Raw genomic sequence first — 15,911 nt, forward strand, 5'->3', positions numbered from 1 at the left:
GCATGTTGAACCTCAACACCGCTATGTTCACCAATAAAAGGATTTGTATTTATCAAGCAGAAGATTGAATTATATTGAATGATCAAGAATGATAAAAATGGGTAAGGTTCTACCTTTTTCAGTTACTAAATCCAAGACTTACATTTATAATTATCAACACAAATATATAGTACTGTCTGATTCTTATACCAACACCCACCAAATTTTATCAGATTTCATAATAGATCTGCAGTAAAAAAGACTAACAGATACCACCTCGTGGCCATAATGCCATATATACCAGATAGATATTATAAGAAACAGTTTAGACTCCAAAGAGTTGGTTTCTTTGTACTTTGCTTCAGTTGATCCATGTCTTCCTTAAGGAATTCCTTTGAAACCCTTATCAGTAGGCTAATCAAACACAAGGACGCAATGCCTTATGCATTTGCAAAATCAGTTCATATCGTAGTTGCAAAATTGCATTTAGGGACTACGGTCATTAAAGCACAATAGATAATATCCATGCCTTATATTATGAATGAAATTTTATATTAAAATTGCATTTAAGGCAACAACTAACTTTCACATTAAGGCATCATCCAGCATTTTTGAGCCACCAAGACAATCCCTTACAAAAATCAAGGAACAAAGTATATCCATCGAATTTGGAGTTAGTGATCTCATGTATACCATACCACTAGTGGCAGTTTCACAATTAGGGTCATAAAAAGACGATAGACACCATCCACGTTTTGAATAAAATTTAATATTAAAATGGCTTTGCTTTGAATTTGAAAGCCTCCATCCAACTTTTCCATTGTGAATAAAGAATTCATAATTCATTTTCCATTGAGGGACAAGGGTCATTAAGTTCATCCAACATTTTACTCTATAGTCATTGAGGTTGAGGCATCTATGATCTATCCATTACAAAATTTATAAAACATAATATATTCATCGACTCCATAGTATCTCATCCATCTGTTACTCTATAGTCATTGAGGTAACAACTATATTTCACATTAAGGCATCAATCAACATTAGGGACAAGGGTCATTAAGTTCATAATGCAAAATCACTTCTAGTTGCAGTTGCAGAATTGAATTTAGGGACTAAGGGTCATATCAAAGCAGAATATATATCCATTCATGCATTATTATGAATAAAAATTCATAATTTTTTAAATAGAAAAGCGGACACCGATAGAGACAATTGCTTGAGTAGCAATTAAGACAACAACTAGCTTTCATATTCAGGGATTAGGGTCAATAAGTTCATCCAACATTATACTCTATGGTCATTGAGGCATCTATGATCCATCCGTTACAAAATTTATAAGAAAAAGTATATTCATCGATTCCAACTTTCACATTCCCTTACAAAACTTATGAAACATTAGGGACATTAAGTTCATAATGCAAAATCACTTCTAATTGCATTTGCAGAATTGAATTCAGGGACTAGGGTCATCAAAGCACAATAGCAAACACTTGTGCCTTACATTTGTGCTTTATATTTTTCATCAAAGCACAATTGCATTTAAGGCAACAACTAGCTTTCGCATTAAGGCATCATCCAACATTTTTGGGTTAAGAAGACAATCCCTTACAAAAATCAGGGAAAAAAGTAAAACCATCTTATTATCGAATTTGGAGTTAGTGGGTTCATGTATACCATACCACCCTTTATAGATAATGGAAAGAAAAAGAAAAATCATGTCAGTGACATTTTCACAATTAGGGTCATAATAAGACAATAGAGAGACCATATACATTTTCACAATTATGAATGAAATTTTATATTAAAATTGCATTTAAGGCAACAACTAGCTTTCACAATATGAAATCATCCAGCATTTTTGGGCCACCAAGACAATTCCTTACAAAAATCATGGAACAAAGTATATCCAACTTTGTATGCCATACCACTGGTGAAAGTTTCACAATTAGGGTCATAAAAAGACAATACACACCATCCACGTTTTGAATAAAATTTCATATTAAAATTTATTTACCTTGAAAGCCACCATCCAACTTTTCCATTATGAGTAAAGAATTCATAATGCATTTTTCTCAAAGGTCATTGAGGCCATCCACCCCTTACAAAACATATGAAACATTTGGGACAAGGTCATTATGTTCATAATGCAAATCACTTCTAATTGCATTTAAGGACGAAGGGTCATCAAAGCAGACTATATACCCATTCATGCATCATTATGAATAACAATTCATAATTTTTTTAATAGAAAAGCGGACAACGATAGAGACGTTTGCAATTAAGGCAATTAAGGCAACAACTAGCTTTCACATTCAGGGACTAGGGTCATTAAGTAATTTATCCAGCATGTTTTGGGCATCAAGGCATCCAATCACTTTTTATCTAAGCAGGAGATTAAAAGTTTTTATCCAAGCCCATCATCGTTCCCAACAGGTATTGATTATAAACCAGATAGGGCAAATATGTTGGAATGAAAAATCCAAAAACTGTTGTTTCAAAATAATGGTACCAAACATGATCTTGGGACATAACACTTTTTGCACAATTAAGGTTCTTTTTGTTCTTCAATGATCAAGAACGAGAAAAAGGGGTAAAGTTGTACCTCTTTTTCAAGCAGAAGATTGAATGTTCTTGACAAAATAAAAAATGAAAAAATGGGTCTTTGTAATGTTCTTGAGGCCAGAAAAACAGTTCATTACCTTCCAGGAGGCATCATGAAGGACTTTGTAATGTTTGGCAACTTTCTTCTGAAACTCAAGCTTTTAATATCTTTCATCACCATACCCTCCTCTTTCTGATATGAATGTGCAAAGAATATAAATAAGCGAAACAGGGAAACATGCATGAACCAACCTCAAACAATGTAACCCATCAATAGTGAAAAAAAAAAGTCAGAAGATCAAGGTGGATGAACTTTAGAAGCAAAGAGAGCTGAAATCATTTATGTATTAGGACTTGAACCACCCTCCTGAAGAAAAGTAACATCTAGCTTTTGTAAATCAACGCCCCACTCCCTAATTAATTCAAAATTTTATATCCCAACCCAACAACATGGAACATAGAAAAGGGAGCAGATAAACATTATAGAAAATAAGCATCGCTTTACAGAATAAAAACCTTTTCCAGCATGAAAATAAGCAACATTGAAATCATGTTCTCAACCTAACCCAACAAACCACTATTTATTGGCCACATAGCAAGTGTTGCTTACATTTGGTGACATGTCAAGGTATGCTACAAGATCTGGAGCAAGCAATCCAATTTCCGGGGCCTGCAAAATTTAAAATTCACCATTTACTAACAGAGAGAGAACATAAGAAATTATGTGAATTCTAGACTGACCTAGAATAGAAGACCTCCTGGAAAGTCCTCATGAATCTTTTGCCTTACACCATTCAATATTTAGTCCCTTAGCAGATGAGAAGGTCAACCCCAGAATAAGAATAACGGTCAACAATGAGTGTTATTCCACTTTTCATTTTTGTTTCCATCAATGACCTGCACCAACAATACAACTTAATCAAAGAAATCTTGGAATTTCACTTGTCATGAGCAAGTACCAGAAAAATTATCCAAATGGTTCTATTGCTATAAAACTCGCATGCAACATTAGCTAATAAGAACAACATTCTAGGATATAACCATATTAACATAGTAACTAGAGCCATGTATCAAGCTTATTGAATTATGCTTCCCTCAGAGACAGAAGCCCTTCACCTCTTTGATCTAGCAACGACGAAGTTAACAAAAGTTATTACAGGCTAAAGACAAACACTATGAGAACCATGATCAAAATAACATTAATTTGAAATCACCTGCCAATATAGATAAACCAACAAGTCGGAGAATCCTTGCAAGAGGCTGGCATAGCTTAAGACTACCAACATAACTAAACCAAGGGGGCATACGAGGAAGCTCATATTTCTTTTGTGCAGTTTTATCAGCTTCTTGTACATATTTTTTGTCAATAAGGCTGCTCTTGGGGTTTTCACAGACACCAGAATTTAAAAGAGGAAGGCCACGACTGAATTAATTAGAGAACACTGAACACCGGGAAGGTACCCTAAGGTTGATGATTAACTTGATAAAGTGATTTTGCCAAGTGAACCAGAGAACACTGAATTATGGCTTAGGCATGCAGCAAAAACATCCAGGAACTTAGCAACTCTTAAGTAATCATTTTCAAGCATAAGAATTGATGTCAATGAACAAAAAATAGGAAAAGAGTTCACTAATATGTAAAACATAAACATAAAAAGACGTGTTATATCTAGCCTCTGTTTTGAATGCGAGGAGCAAGGTTCAGAAAAGCAGACCAACCGTCAAAACTGATGAAGGCACCAGTTGAAGGCATAATTAATCATGGTCAAATTGTGGTTGAGGCAGATATAGCTTGGATAATATTAATATATACTTTTTGGTAACAAAATTTTAAAATAGTGTTTTAAGAGCCACAGAGAAAAATACTTGGAAAAATAAACTTTTTCAAAAAACAAATTAAAAATGTTACATATTGTTCGACATAGTCCCATACAAAGATACACACACGCATACATATGAGGGGGGATACGTTGACTCCAGGAGTAACTCTGAGATGAGTTACTAATAATTCATTATTAACAATGAATTTCACCAATCGTAGCTATATGCAATCTTATTATTGATATTTACTTATGTTTTAGAAAAGCTTATTATATGTTCATTTCAAATTATTTAAGGATGGATCAAATAGTTTAAAATTTTATAAAAAATTGTGGAATTGATCTACTGAATAAGAATTTTTTATTTGACGGTTGGATTAGTGAAATTCATTGTTAGTCAAAGTATCACTGCCTATATATATATATATATATATATATATATATATATATATAGAGAGAGAGAGAGAGAGAGAGAGAGACACAGAGTAAGAACATAAGATATTCGTATTATAGAAGCACATACAGGTGACTGAAGTTGATCCACCAATAGACGAGGACCAGAATAATATATTATCATTAGTAATTGTTGAGCATGTAACACAGCAAATGGCTCCTCGTTGCTAAGCACCACTTTGGGAAGCTTTTCCAGGTGCCTGAACTCAAAATGAGGTAACAATTATGATCGAGGACATAGATAAAGGGACAACCAGAACCAGCTGCAGTGTGAAATTTGTGTCACTAAAAACTAAGAACCTGATAAATATCTCAGCAGCATCATGCTCTATACGAGATTTCCAACTCTGAGAGAACAAACACTCAAGGAAATCTTGTGCAGTTGAAGACACGTCATCAGAATCATCAACAGCCAGAGCACATAAACATTCCTGAATCATTAGCAAAAATAATTAAATAAAAAGAAATTTGCTAGTGAAGATTATATGGCAGAGGATAAATCTACTCTAAAATAAAACAGAAAACCAACAAAAAGACAATGAAATGTCTTGGAATAAAAAAAAGTATGGTACTTTATGAAAAAAGAGAGAAAGTCATTGTTCTAGAATTGAATCTGATCTACATGTATTGGTAGTAATGAGTTGTTACAGACTACACCTTTACCTTCACTAACTGAGGCATATATCAAACTCAGTATTAAGTGCTTGCACAGGACACTAACTTACACTAAGCTATGGCACATATAACTATATAAGCAATTTTTTCGTCATAATATGTCAAACAGACAGCCACAGTGAAACATACCATAGCACAAACCTAGAAAACATTATTTCTGGTTAACCAGTTCAGAGCTCACCAGAAGCATCAGTCTACTGTCTCCCAGTGTGTAGAAGCACTCCAATAAGAGTCCTTTTATGGCATCAACAAGTCCCTTTCTGACCTTTTGTGAAGAGTGAATACAGATCTGAAATTCAACGGTTTTACTGATCACATAAATCATTACGTTGAAGTATTAAAATAAACACAGCATTATGGTCATAAAGAACTCCGAAAGCTGAAAATAATCCAAGGAAACGAATGTTATTGACCATCAATACAAACTTACATGCGGAAAAGTTGCAGTCAACAGCTTATTTACATGTGCTGATGTCTTCTGGATCCAATCTTTTGTTCAGGTCACATGCAAAGACAAGGTTTCTCCGTCAGGACCAGTGCTTCCCATTTCTTCAACTTGAGTTTGAGAACTAGTTATTTTTTCTGACTCAACAATTCTATCTTCAACAACTTTTGTTTTAACAGAATCTTTAACTTGCATGCGACAAAGCTCGTCCAAAAGAGAAATAGTAGATTTACACTCGTCTGAATCAAAGCTTGCAGACACTTCCATATCTAGGACAGATGTATTAGCATCATCCTGGAGAACTATCATAAGGAACTCAGCCAAAACTCTAATTGCTAGGTCAATAGCTTCCATGCTTCCGGCGGCCCCACTTATCATTGTTTTTGCACCATGCAAAACTTAAGATAAGTTACTAACAATGCCAGGTAAAAAAAAAGGCTAACGCATCTGCAGAACCAACCTGCAAAAGTAAACCAACACAAATCAATTGATTCAAATTCTTTTATGAAATAATTCATTAATGAAAGATGGTATTGTAGAGGTAAACTTTTCAAAGAAAAACAGCCAAAAGATAATGATTAGCTGAGAAAAAAAATATTTCCAAATCTTTATAAAGGAAAATGTTTCTTACACAACAAGAAGAATGATATAAGCAAAGTATAGAAATAACTGTGGATAACAAAACAACTATTGGTGGTAATTTGTTTTCCTTTTATTTCTTTTGGTTATTTCATAATAAAATGTGATCAGAAACAATTATTAAAAAACTTAATCATGTACCCCGTCCCAACCAAAAAAAAAAACTAATTTGGAGCTTCTCTAAAAAAACTCTACAATGGTATAAATTAACATACTTTGAGAAGAAATGCAAGTAAACATTCTTCTGATTCTGAATCATACTTCAATTTTTTATGAAGTTTATGGTTATAAACATTATCCGAAAGTGCAGGTAAACCAGGAATTTGTTTACAAGAACATGACGCATCAGAACAGGAATTTAAATTCAAAAGCAGTGCCCTGAAACACAACAAAATTCCTTCACGAAAATCCTCTGAAGCTTCAGACGGTGATAGAAGAGCCCCATATGTTAACTTCTTCAGTATTACAACCATCTGTTAAAGAACAAAAAAAATTGAGTTTAAACACTTGGTCATGGCTTATGGTACTCCATAGCAGTTGTGTTCTACATGCAAGCTTCCATCACTGTATGCCAAATCAGCATACAGGCCACCCCAGAATAAGAATAACGGTCAACAATGAGTGTTATTCCACTTTTCAATTTTGTTTCCATCAATGACCTGCCACCAACAATACAACTTAATCAAAGAAATCTTGGAATTTCACTTGTCATGAGCAAGTACCAGCAAAATTATCCAAATGGTTCTATTGCTATAAAACTCGCACAGAACATTAGCTAATAAGAACAACATTCTAGGATATAACCATATTAACATAGTAACTAGAGCCATGTATCAAGCTTATTGAATTATGCTTCCCTCGGAGTCAGAAACCATGCCAGCTTTACAACACTACATCATCACAACTTGCTTCTGCGGATTTCATAAAGGCTAAGGAAACTAGAGGTTTTGATCAAAGGACTTAAATGCCTAAGCTGTCTATGGTTACCATTTCTTCCTTTATATCCCCACTTTTCTTGGAATACTCTATCCCCTTTCTAGCTAGACAATGGTCCATGGCCATATATTAAACTTGCAAGTGATGAATAAAAAAAATTTGCTGTTCTTTCCGTACTACTTTTTACAAACAAACCTCCTAAGCCCCCAACAAGACTGTCCTCCTAGAAGCTACAAGCTTTCAGAAAACTACAAGTGAAATTAAGACATAATCACGGTTCACATGACATAAACTTCACAAACTAAACCCCAAAAAGCTGCTTATGAGAGATAATAACATAACTGATAGGAAAATAAAAACAAAAGCATAGAAACCTCTTTTCCCAACGATTAGCACTGAAGAGAAGATGAATAGTATGATCATCCAACTGTGATGCATTTGTAAGATAAGCAAATACCTCCAAATTGTTCTTGAACTGTTTTTCTGGGATAAAAAATGAAAGTTCCAAAATTTACCTTACTAAACGAAAATGTTAAACTTTCAAAAATTCGTGCCAAACAAACAAAAGGGTCACGGGACAGAAAGAACACCTTTGCTCAATTAAGGTTCTTTTGTTTTGTTTTTATGAAGCAGAAGATTGAATGTTGTTCATAATACAAAATCACTTCTAACTGCAGTTGCAGAATTGAATTTAGGGACTAAGAGTCATCAAAGCAGAATATATATTCATTCATGCATTATTATGAATAAAAATTCTATTTTTTTTTAAAAAGGACACCGATAGAGACAATTGCTTGAGTAGCAATTAAGGCAACAATTAGCTTTCACATTGAGGGACTAGGGTCATTAAGTTCATCCAACATTTTACTCTATGGTCATCGTGGCATCTATGATCCATCCATTACAAAATTTACAAAACAAGGTATATTCATCGATTCCAACGGTCAAAGTTAGGGTCACTAGGGCAATATACTCCACCCCTTTTGGGACAGAACAGAAAACCTTTTGCACAATTAAGGTTCTTTTGTTTTTCTCAAGCAGAAGATTGAATGTTCTTGAATGATCAAGAATGAGAAAATGCGTAAAGTTGTACCTTTGCACAATTAAGGTTTTTTTTTCCCCTCAAACAGAAGTTGTACCTTTTTTCAAGCAAATGATTGAATTTAGGGACTACGGATCATCAAAGCAGAACATATATCCATTCATGCATTATTATGAAAAAAAATTCATAACTATTTTTAATAGAAAAGCGGACACCGATAGAGGCAATTGCTTGAGTAGCAATTAAGGCAACAACTAGCTTTCAAATTCAGGGACTAAGGGCCATTAAGTTCATCCAACATTATGAAAAAAAATTCATAACTATTTTTAATAGAAAAGCGGACACCGATAGAGACAATTGCTTGAGTAGCAATTAAGGCAACAACTACCTTTCAAACTCAGGGACTAAGGGCCATTAAGTTCATCCAACATTTTACTCTATTGGTCATTGAGGCATCTATGATCCATCCGTTACAAAATTTATAAAACAAAGTATATTCATCGATTCCAACAATCAAATTTAGGGTCACTGGGGCAATATACGCCACCCCTTTTGGGACAGAACAGAAAACCTTATGCACAATTAAGGTTCTTTTGTTTTTCTCAAGGAGAAGATTGAATGTTCTTGAATGATCAAGAATGAGAAAAATGGGTAAAGTTGTACCTTTGCACAATTAAGGTTTTTTTTCCCCCTCAAGCAGAAGTTGTACCTTTTTTCAAGCAGATGATTGAATTTAGGGACTACAAAGCAGAACATATATCCATTCATGCATTATTATGAATAAAAATTCATAACTATTTTAATAGAAAAGCGGACACCGATAGCGACAATTGCTCGAGTAGAAATTAAGGCAACAAATAGCTTTCACATTCAGGGACTAGGGTCATTAAGTTCATCCAACAGTTTACTCTATTGTCATTGAGGCATCTATGATCCATCCATTACAAAATTTATAAAACAAAGTATATTCATCGATTCCAACCGTCAAATTTAGGGTCACTAGGGCAATATACTCCACCCCTTTTTCAGATAATGAAAAAAAATTCCGTCACACAATGATTCACAGTCTTATAGGGTTTTTATACACTTCAAAATTGGAAACCCACCATCGTTCCCAACATGTATCAATTATAAAAAGGATGGGGCAAATATGTTAGAATGAAAATCCCAAAAACGGGTGAAACTCCCTCACCGTGACAAACAAAAAACTGTCTTTTAAGGTTCGATTGGGACAGAACAGAACACCTTTTGCACAATTAAGGTTGTTTTGTTTTTCTCAAGCACAAGATTGAATTTTCTTGAATGATCAAGAATTAGAAAAATGGGTAAAGATGTATTTTTTTTTAAAGCAAAAGATTGAATGTTCTTAACTAAATAAAAAAAAAATGGGTATCTCAAAAATTACCGTAGCAAACAAAAAAATTCTTTTGTTTTGAAAATGGGTATCCTTTGAAAACATTGGTACCAAAGAAACAAAAGGGTCATTGGACATAAAGAACACTTTTCCAAAATTAAGGTTCCTTTGTTTTGTTTCGTTAGCAGAAGATTGAATCTTGAGTTAATAATTAAGAATGAGAAAATGGGTATCTGAATCAACAAGCAAATACATGGAAAGAAAGTTGAAAAAATTACCGTTTCAAACATAAGAGATTGAATGTTGTTTGTTGATGTTGATGTTGCAAAAACCACCGTACATCCACAGAGGTTTGATCAAAAGAGATTATCGCACTCCACAATTCTTGTTTCTTGAAGAAGAAAGAAAGAATGAGTTTTTTTCCTTCAAAAAAAAAAAAAAGAATGAGTTTTTATATTCTTTTCTTTTCATCTCGCAAGTTAGCGTAAGATTCACAATGTGACCGTTGCGTGTAATCCATTCGCCTTAATGGGCCAATTTGTTTTAGTATTTTTTTTAAAATAATTTTTATACAGTAATCCAAAGAAAAATAAAATTATATTTTGGTCTTTATAAATTTGTTCAATTTTATAAGAATTATTTTGATTAAATATACTATTCATTTATCTTGTTTTGACGATATTTTTTTAATAATATATAGATGTTAATATTAACCTATAAGATTCTGTTTTATAATTTTTAACAATAGAGAATCAAAGATATTAGTTATCAGAATTGTGAATTGACATACGTGTAGAAGTCAAATAAATTTTATATTTTGGGACGGAAGGAGTATTAAATTTTCGTTTTAGTTTCTATGATTTAGGATTAATTTAGGGATATCTCTTCTCTCCGTCGCCTCCATTTTTTTCTTCTTGTTTCTTCTTTCAGGTTTATCACTTATGAATGGGTGATTTAGGATCCATTTTGATCCGATGCTTTTTATTTCTTTTTATTTAAATAAGTGATATCCATATACTTTTTAGGTTTTTATTTGAGTTTTCTCTTTTGTAATTTTTTTATCTGTCGCCTCCATTTTTTCTTCTTGTTTCTTCTTTCAGGTTTATCACTTTTGAATGGGTGATTTAGGATCCATTTTGACCTGATGCTTTTTATTTCTTTTTATTTAAATAAGTGATATCCATATATTTTTTAGGTTTTTATTTGAGTTTTCTCTTTTGTAATTTTTTTTTTATCTGGTGTTGTTTTAATCTCGTCGTAGTGCAGTCTTTGTTTTGGTTTCCTGTCTTAGTACGAAGTTTGTCCCGTCTTGTTTTTGTTTAGATTTTCAGGTTTGTTTCGATCCCAACTCAGTGCAGATCCAATAGCATTATCAACGTTGCAGATCCGGATACATGATTATTTCGGACATTTGAAGTTTATCATATCAATTGTAGGTTTTGTCTTAGACATTAGGCAGTTTTATGTTGTTAACTCGGATGTCGTGAGTCTGTTTACAGATTCATCCTTATTAGTTTTTAGCGAAATTGAATTTGTAATTGTTCTGGTAAAAAACAAGGGGGTTTGTATTATTGATTAAATGGTGTGATTACACTCAGTTCAATCCCAACAACCCTGAGAGTTTTATAAGTCAGAATTCGATCAGAACATAGGGGTTTGTATTATTCAAGATTGATAACTGATACAAGTATGTCAGAGAAGAAATTGATTCTCTTTACAAGAATGAAAATATGGTGGTTTCTCATGATGAGAGTGAGTCTATGTAGAATCAGTGAAAAAGTTCTATCCCTCTTCTCTTGAAACAGACCCTATTTATAGGCAAAAAATCTTCCCTTGCTTCTTAAGTAACTGCCTTGCTTGGAGAGGAATTCATGGGTAGTGGGCGGTTACTTTTCCTTCTTCTCCAAGCTTCTTCCTTCTTCTCCAAGTTTCTTCCTTCTTCTCCAAGTCATGGTGGATCATGCTTATCATGTGTTTTTCATTGTTGTTTTCACGCTTCTCCTTTAGATGCACCCATTGGGCTTTTTCGTATTGGGCCTTAACAAATCACACCCTGGTCCATGGCCCGGTACACAGCCCCCCAAGCACGAGGCTTCAAGAAGGCGAAGTGCTTTTGAATGAAGTCACTTGGCAATTATTATGCCTCGATGTTGTTCTATGTCGCCCATTTGTTGCTGACTCATATTCTTTGTTTGCTTGTCGCCTTTGCCTTCCTTTTGTTGTTGATATTTCTTAGCTAATTTGTACGCCCTTCTATGACTTTTGAATATCTTGATGTACGCCATTTGTGGCTTTGAATATTGTTGTCATTGTTTCTTGGCGACTTTGAGCAAGTTGGCGAGTCGCCCTTCCTCTTTTTTTCATTGTATTTGCATTTTCAAGCTAGCGTTGTCACCAATCTCGCCTCTTCATCTCTCGCGATTCGTCCCTCCTTGTCTTCTTGAAATCAAATTGAAACTTTGAGGATAGTAACTTTGTTGGTCTGTACTTCTGCTTCTTCTATTCAACATGAGTTTCTTATTTTCTTTTGACATTCTATATTTGAAGATTGTAAGTAGTCTAGCGTAATCTGTCTCGTTGTAGTTGATTTTCGTACTGTCAGGCTTGCACGCCTTATTTTGTAACTATTGTTTCTTTGGAGATTTAGAAAGAATTGGCGCTGCTCGGAGTCGCCCTTCCACTGTACTTTGTGTTTGGTGTTGAAAATAATCTCGCCTTTGAAATTTTTAACTTTGCACCTGCAATGTCTTTAGCACTTTAAATATAATTATATATCATTTATGAATGACTTTATACCTGTTGCCTTTTGGCGGTTGCAAATGATTTGGCGTTGTGATGAATCGCCTTGCTTTGGTTATGTATAAGCTTTTTCTGGCGGCATCAATAATCTCGCCTTTCTTCGCTGTATCTTTTCCTGACACCCCCTACTCGTAAGATTTACAGGTAGCGCCAAAGCATTTCAACTTGTCTTTTTCTGACGCCCCCTACTCGTAAGATTTACAGGTAACGCCAAGGCCTTTCAACCTTGTTTTCTTTTCTTTTTCTGACGCCCCCAACTCGTAAGACTTACAGGTGACGCCAAGGCCTTTCAACCTTGTTTTATTATGCTTTTTCTGACGCCCCCAACTCGTAAGACTTACGGGTGACGCCAAGGCCTTTCAACCTTGTTTTATTTTGCTTTTTCTGACGCCCCCAACTCGTAAGACTTACAGGTGACGCCAAGGCCTTTCAACCTTGTTTTATTTTGCTTTTTCTGACGTACCCAACTCGTAAGACTTACAGGTAACGCCAAGGCCTTTCAACCTTGTTTTATTTTCTTTTTCTGACGTACCCAACTCGTAAGACTTACAGGTAACGCCAAGGCCTTTCAACCTTGTTTTATTTTCTTTTTCTGACGTACCCAACTCGTAAGACTTACAGGTAACGCCAAGGCCTTTCAACCTTGTTTTATTTTCTTTTTCTGACGTACCCAACTCGTAAGACTTACAGGTAACGCCAAGGCCTTTCAACCTTGTTTTTGGTTCAGCGCTCACATCTGAGTTGATCTTTAATAAAGATTCAGAGCTCAAGTTTGAGATAACCATTTTTTGTTGGTTCAGAGCCCGTAACTTAATCAGGTTGACCTTTATTGACGCAAATATTTTGACATGTGTAAGGAGATAAAAACTACTAGAATTTTGAAATTCAATGAGCCTCGATAAAAACTCATGTTTTCTCGAGAGAAAAGAGTATCCCATTGCTCCTTTATTTTCTGCAAATAAGCTTTGATACATTAGAAGTTCAACAATAATAATATATGAGAAATAAGACAAACAAAAATGATACCGCCACGGGCGGTTTGTTGCGGCGCTCCTCGCCTAGCAAGAAAAACAATTATGTTTTGGCGTGGCGAGACTGAGTTCCATTGCGGTAGTTATCGCGGAATATGTTTCAACCTGAAATATTAGTTGGCGGATTCTATCTCGCCGAGTGATAATTATTGAATTTTCATGTTAATTTTCCACATTTATTCGTTGTCCTGCACTATGATTAACATCAATGAATCAAAATAGAAATCATAGATGAATAAACTAAATTTCCTAATCAAGATTTCAAAAGAATAAATTTCAAAGAAGGTGACATTATAGCAAGTGCTTCAAGTATCTGCACTAAAAACGGGTCGGCTAATAATAAGTCTCATATACTCCATTAGTTATTGAAACTTTGCATGTATGATTAATTTTAATTAATCGATAAACGAAACAAATAAAAATGTGATACGTAGAGAAAGCATATTCATGTTAGTTATAAGTAAAAAGCAAAATACTTTGTAAGAAGAATACTAATTTAGTTCTTAACCGGAAAAATGTAGAAACATATGAAAATTTTTATACTTCCTCTGTTGGTTATATTTGTCTTGGTCATTTTAATTTAAAGTGTTGACTTATTCTACTTATCAGAGTTGAAGTTCTTTCATGCAAAAGTTCTTTCATGTTTAAAATGTTTACATGAGGTCTTAAGAAAGTTAGTTCATACAATCACACAAAATATTTTATCGTGTGCTAGAATAATTTACAGCAGGGTTAAAGATATCACATATCAAATAAGCACAAACAGTTTTGAACCAAACAGAACAGCGATTCTTGAATTTAGATCTTGTAAAGTGGCACACCAAGAGAAGAACAAGTCTCATTCTAGTGATTAACCTTGAAATACATAAGTACCGATGTTCTTTTCTTTTACTCATTGATGGGATTATTATTATTATTATTATTATTATTATTATTATTATTATTGTTATTATTATTATTATTATTATTATTATTATTATGGCGATAGAATGTGATTCATGAACTATAAATTAACCATGTTGATAAAACCGATAACGTATATACGCACAAATAATATATTATCACAATAGAGAGAGCGAGAACTATATGATTAAGTGGTAAGTTAGAGGAAAAGAACATTAACACCTGGATCGGGAGTGCCTAGCAACAAAATGATCGACAGTGAGGCGATGATGTTGGACGGTAATTCGGTGGCGACAGTTCGGCGAGTTAGATTCACAACAACTATGGCGACATCATTTCAATTCAAACGTGACGGATCCGATCTTCTAAGTTGTATTTGACCTTTTCTTATTCCAAGCGTTTCATTCGTATTCTCCATGTCGCTCGTTGGTCCTTTCAAATTGACTTCTAAGTTGAGAACCCTATGTGCTCGCAGGAGTGATTTCCTCATAAACCTGGCGACGATGTGGTGTTTCCTATACGAATCAAACTATGACACGGCGATTCCTTCACAAATCCGACGGCGACGCGACGGTTCCTTCACAAGTCTGACTGTGGCGATGCCATTTTCTCCCCAACCGACGGCGGCGGCGGCTTCGTTGTTGCCGCCTGGAGCTTGGCCAACAGCGCCCATAACGAACACATATGGATAAAGCTTTCTCTTTTAGTGACACACAACGTGACGCGTGAGATTTGGAACAAAACACCATCTGGACTGCGAGCAGAGTCGCGATAGAGAAGATAGGCTAGCAGTTTCGTGTGTTCGTGGCGGCGTGGCGGTTCTTGGATGGTGTGCGAACAGATGCATGTTCTCCAGCCATGTGGAGATGTTTAATTTTTGTCTAGTTTGATGTGGTAGGCTGGGATCAAATGTTTTTACCGCAGCCCCACGGTGGGCGCCAAAATGTTCTGGTAAAAAACAAGGGGGTTTGTATTATTGATTAAATGGTGTGATTACACTCAGTTCAATCCCAACAACCCTGAGAGTTTTATAAGTCAGAATTCGATCAGAACATAGGGGTTTGTATTATTCAAGATTGATAACTGATACAAGTATGTCAGAGAAGAAATTGATTCTCTTTACAAGAATGAAAATATGGTGGTTTCTCATGATGAGAGTGAGTCTATGTAGAATCAGTGAAAAAGTTCTATCCCTCTTCTCTTGAAACAGACCCTATTTATAGGCAAAAAA

The 15,911-nt window shown here is 34.6% G+C and overlaps 1 protein-coding gene and 1 pseudogene across 1 annotated transcript; both read right to left on the reverse strand.

Moving 5' to 3' along the window:
* Positions 1-2,591: 2,591 nt before the first annotated feature.
* On the reverse strand, positions 2,592-15,353 carry LOC123892440 (annotated as a pseudogene).
* Positions 3,418-6,422, reverse strand: LOC123910582. Its single transcript, XM_045961743.1, has 5 exons — positions 5,962-6,422; positions 5,713-5,820; positions 5,157-5,287; positions 4,927-5,056; positions 3,418-3,480 (listed from the first exon to the last, which is right to left on the reverse strand). The coding sequence occupies exons 2-5, from the start codon at positions 5,719-5,721 to the stop codon at positions 3,433-3,435; spliced, it is 318 nt and encodes a 105-aa protein (XP_045817699.1). The 5' UTR covers positions 5,722-5,820; positions 5,962-6,422; the 3' UTR covers positions 3,418-3,432.
* Positions 15,354-15,911: the final 558 nt, after the last annotated feature.

Source organism: Trifolium pratense, linkage group LG1, assembly GCF_020283565.1.
Source record: "Trifolium pratense cultivar HEN17-A07 linkage group LG1, ARS_RC_1.1, whole genome shotgun sequence".
NCBI lineage: Eukaryota > Viridiplantae > Streptophyta > Magnoliopsida > Fabales > Fabaceae > Trifolium > Trifolium pratense.

What these genes read in the sequence shown, in the direction of transcription:
- LOC123910582 (XM_045961743.1), bottom strand. An exon ending in GCTGCTGAGATATTTATCAG is followed by an intron (nt 5,057 to 5,156) that starts GTTCTTAGTTTT and finishes TTTTGAGTTCAG; the next exon opens with GCACCTGGAAAAGCTTCCCA. An exon ending in TGGATCAACTTCAGTCACCT is followed by an intron (nt 3,481 to 4,926) that starts GTATGTGCTTCT and finishes TTGTTGGTGCAG; the next exon opens with GTCATTGATGGAAACAAAAA.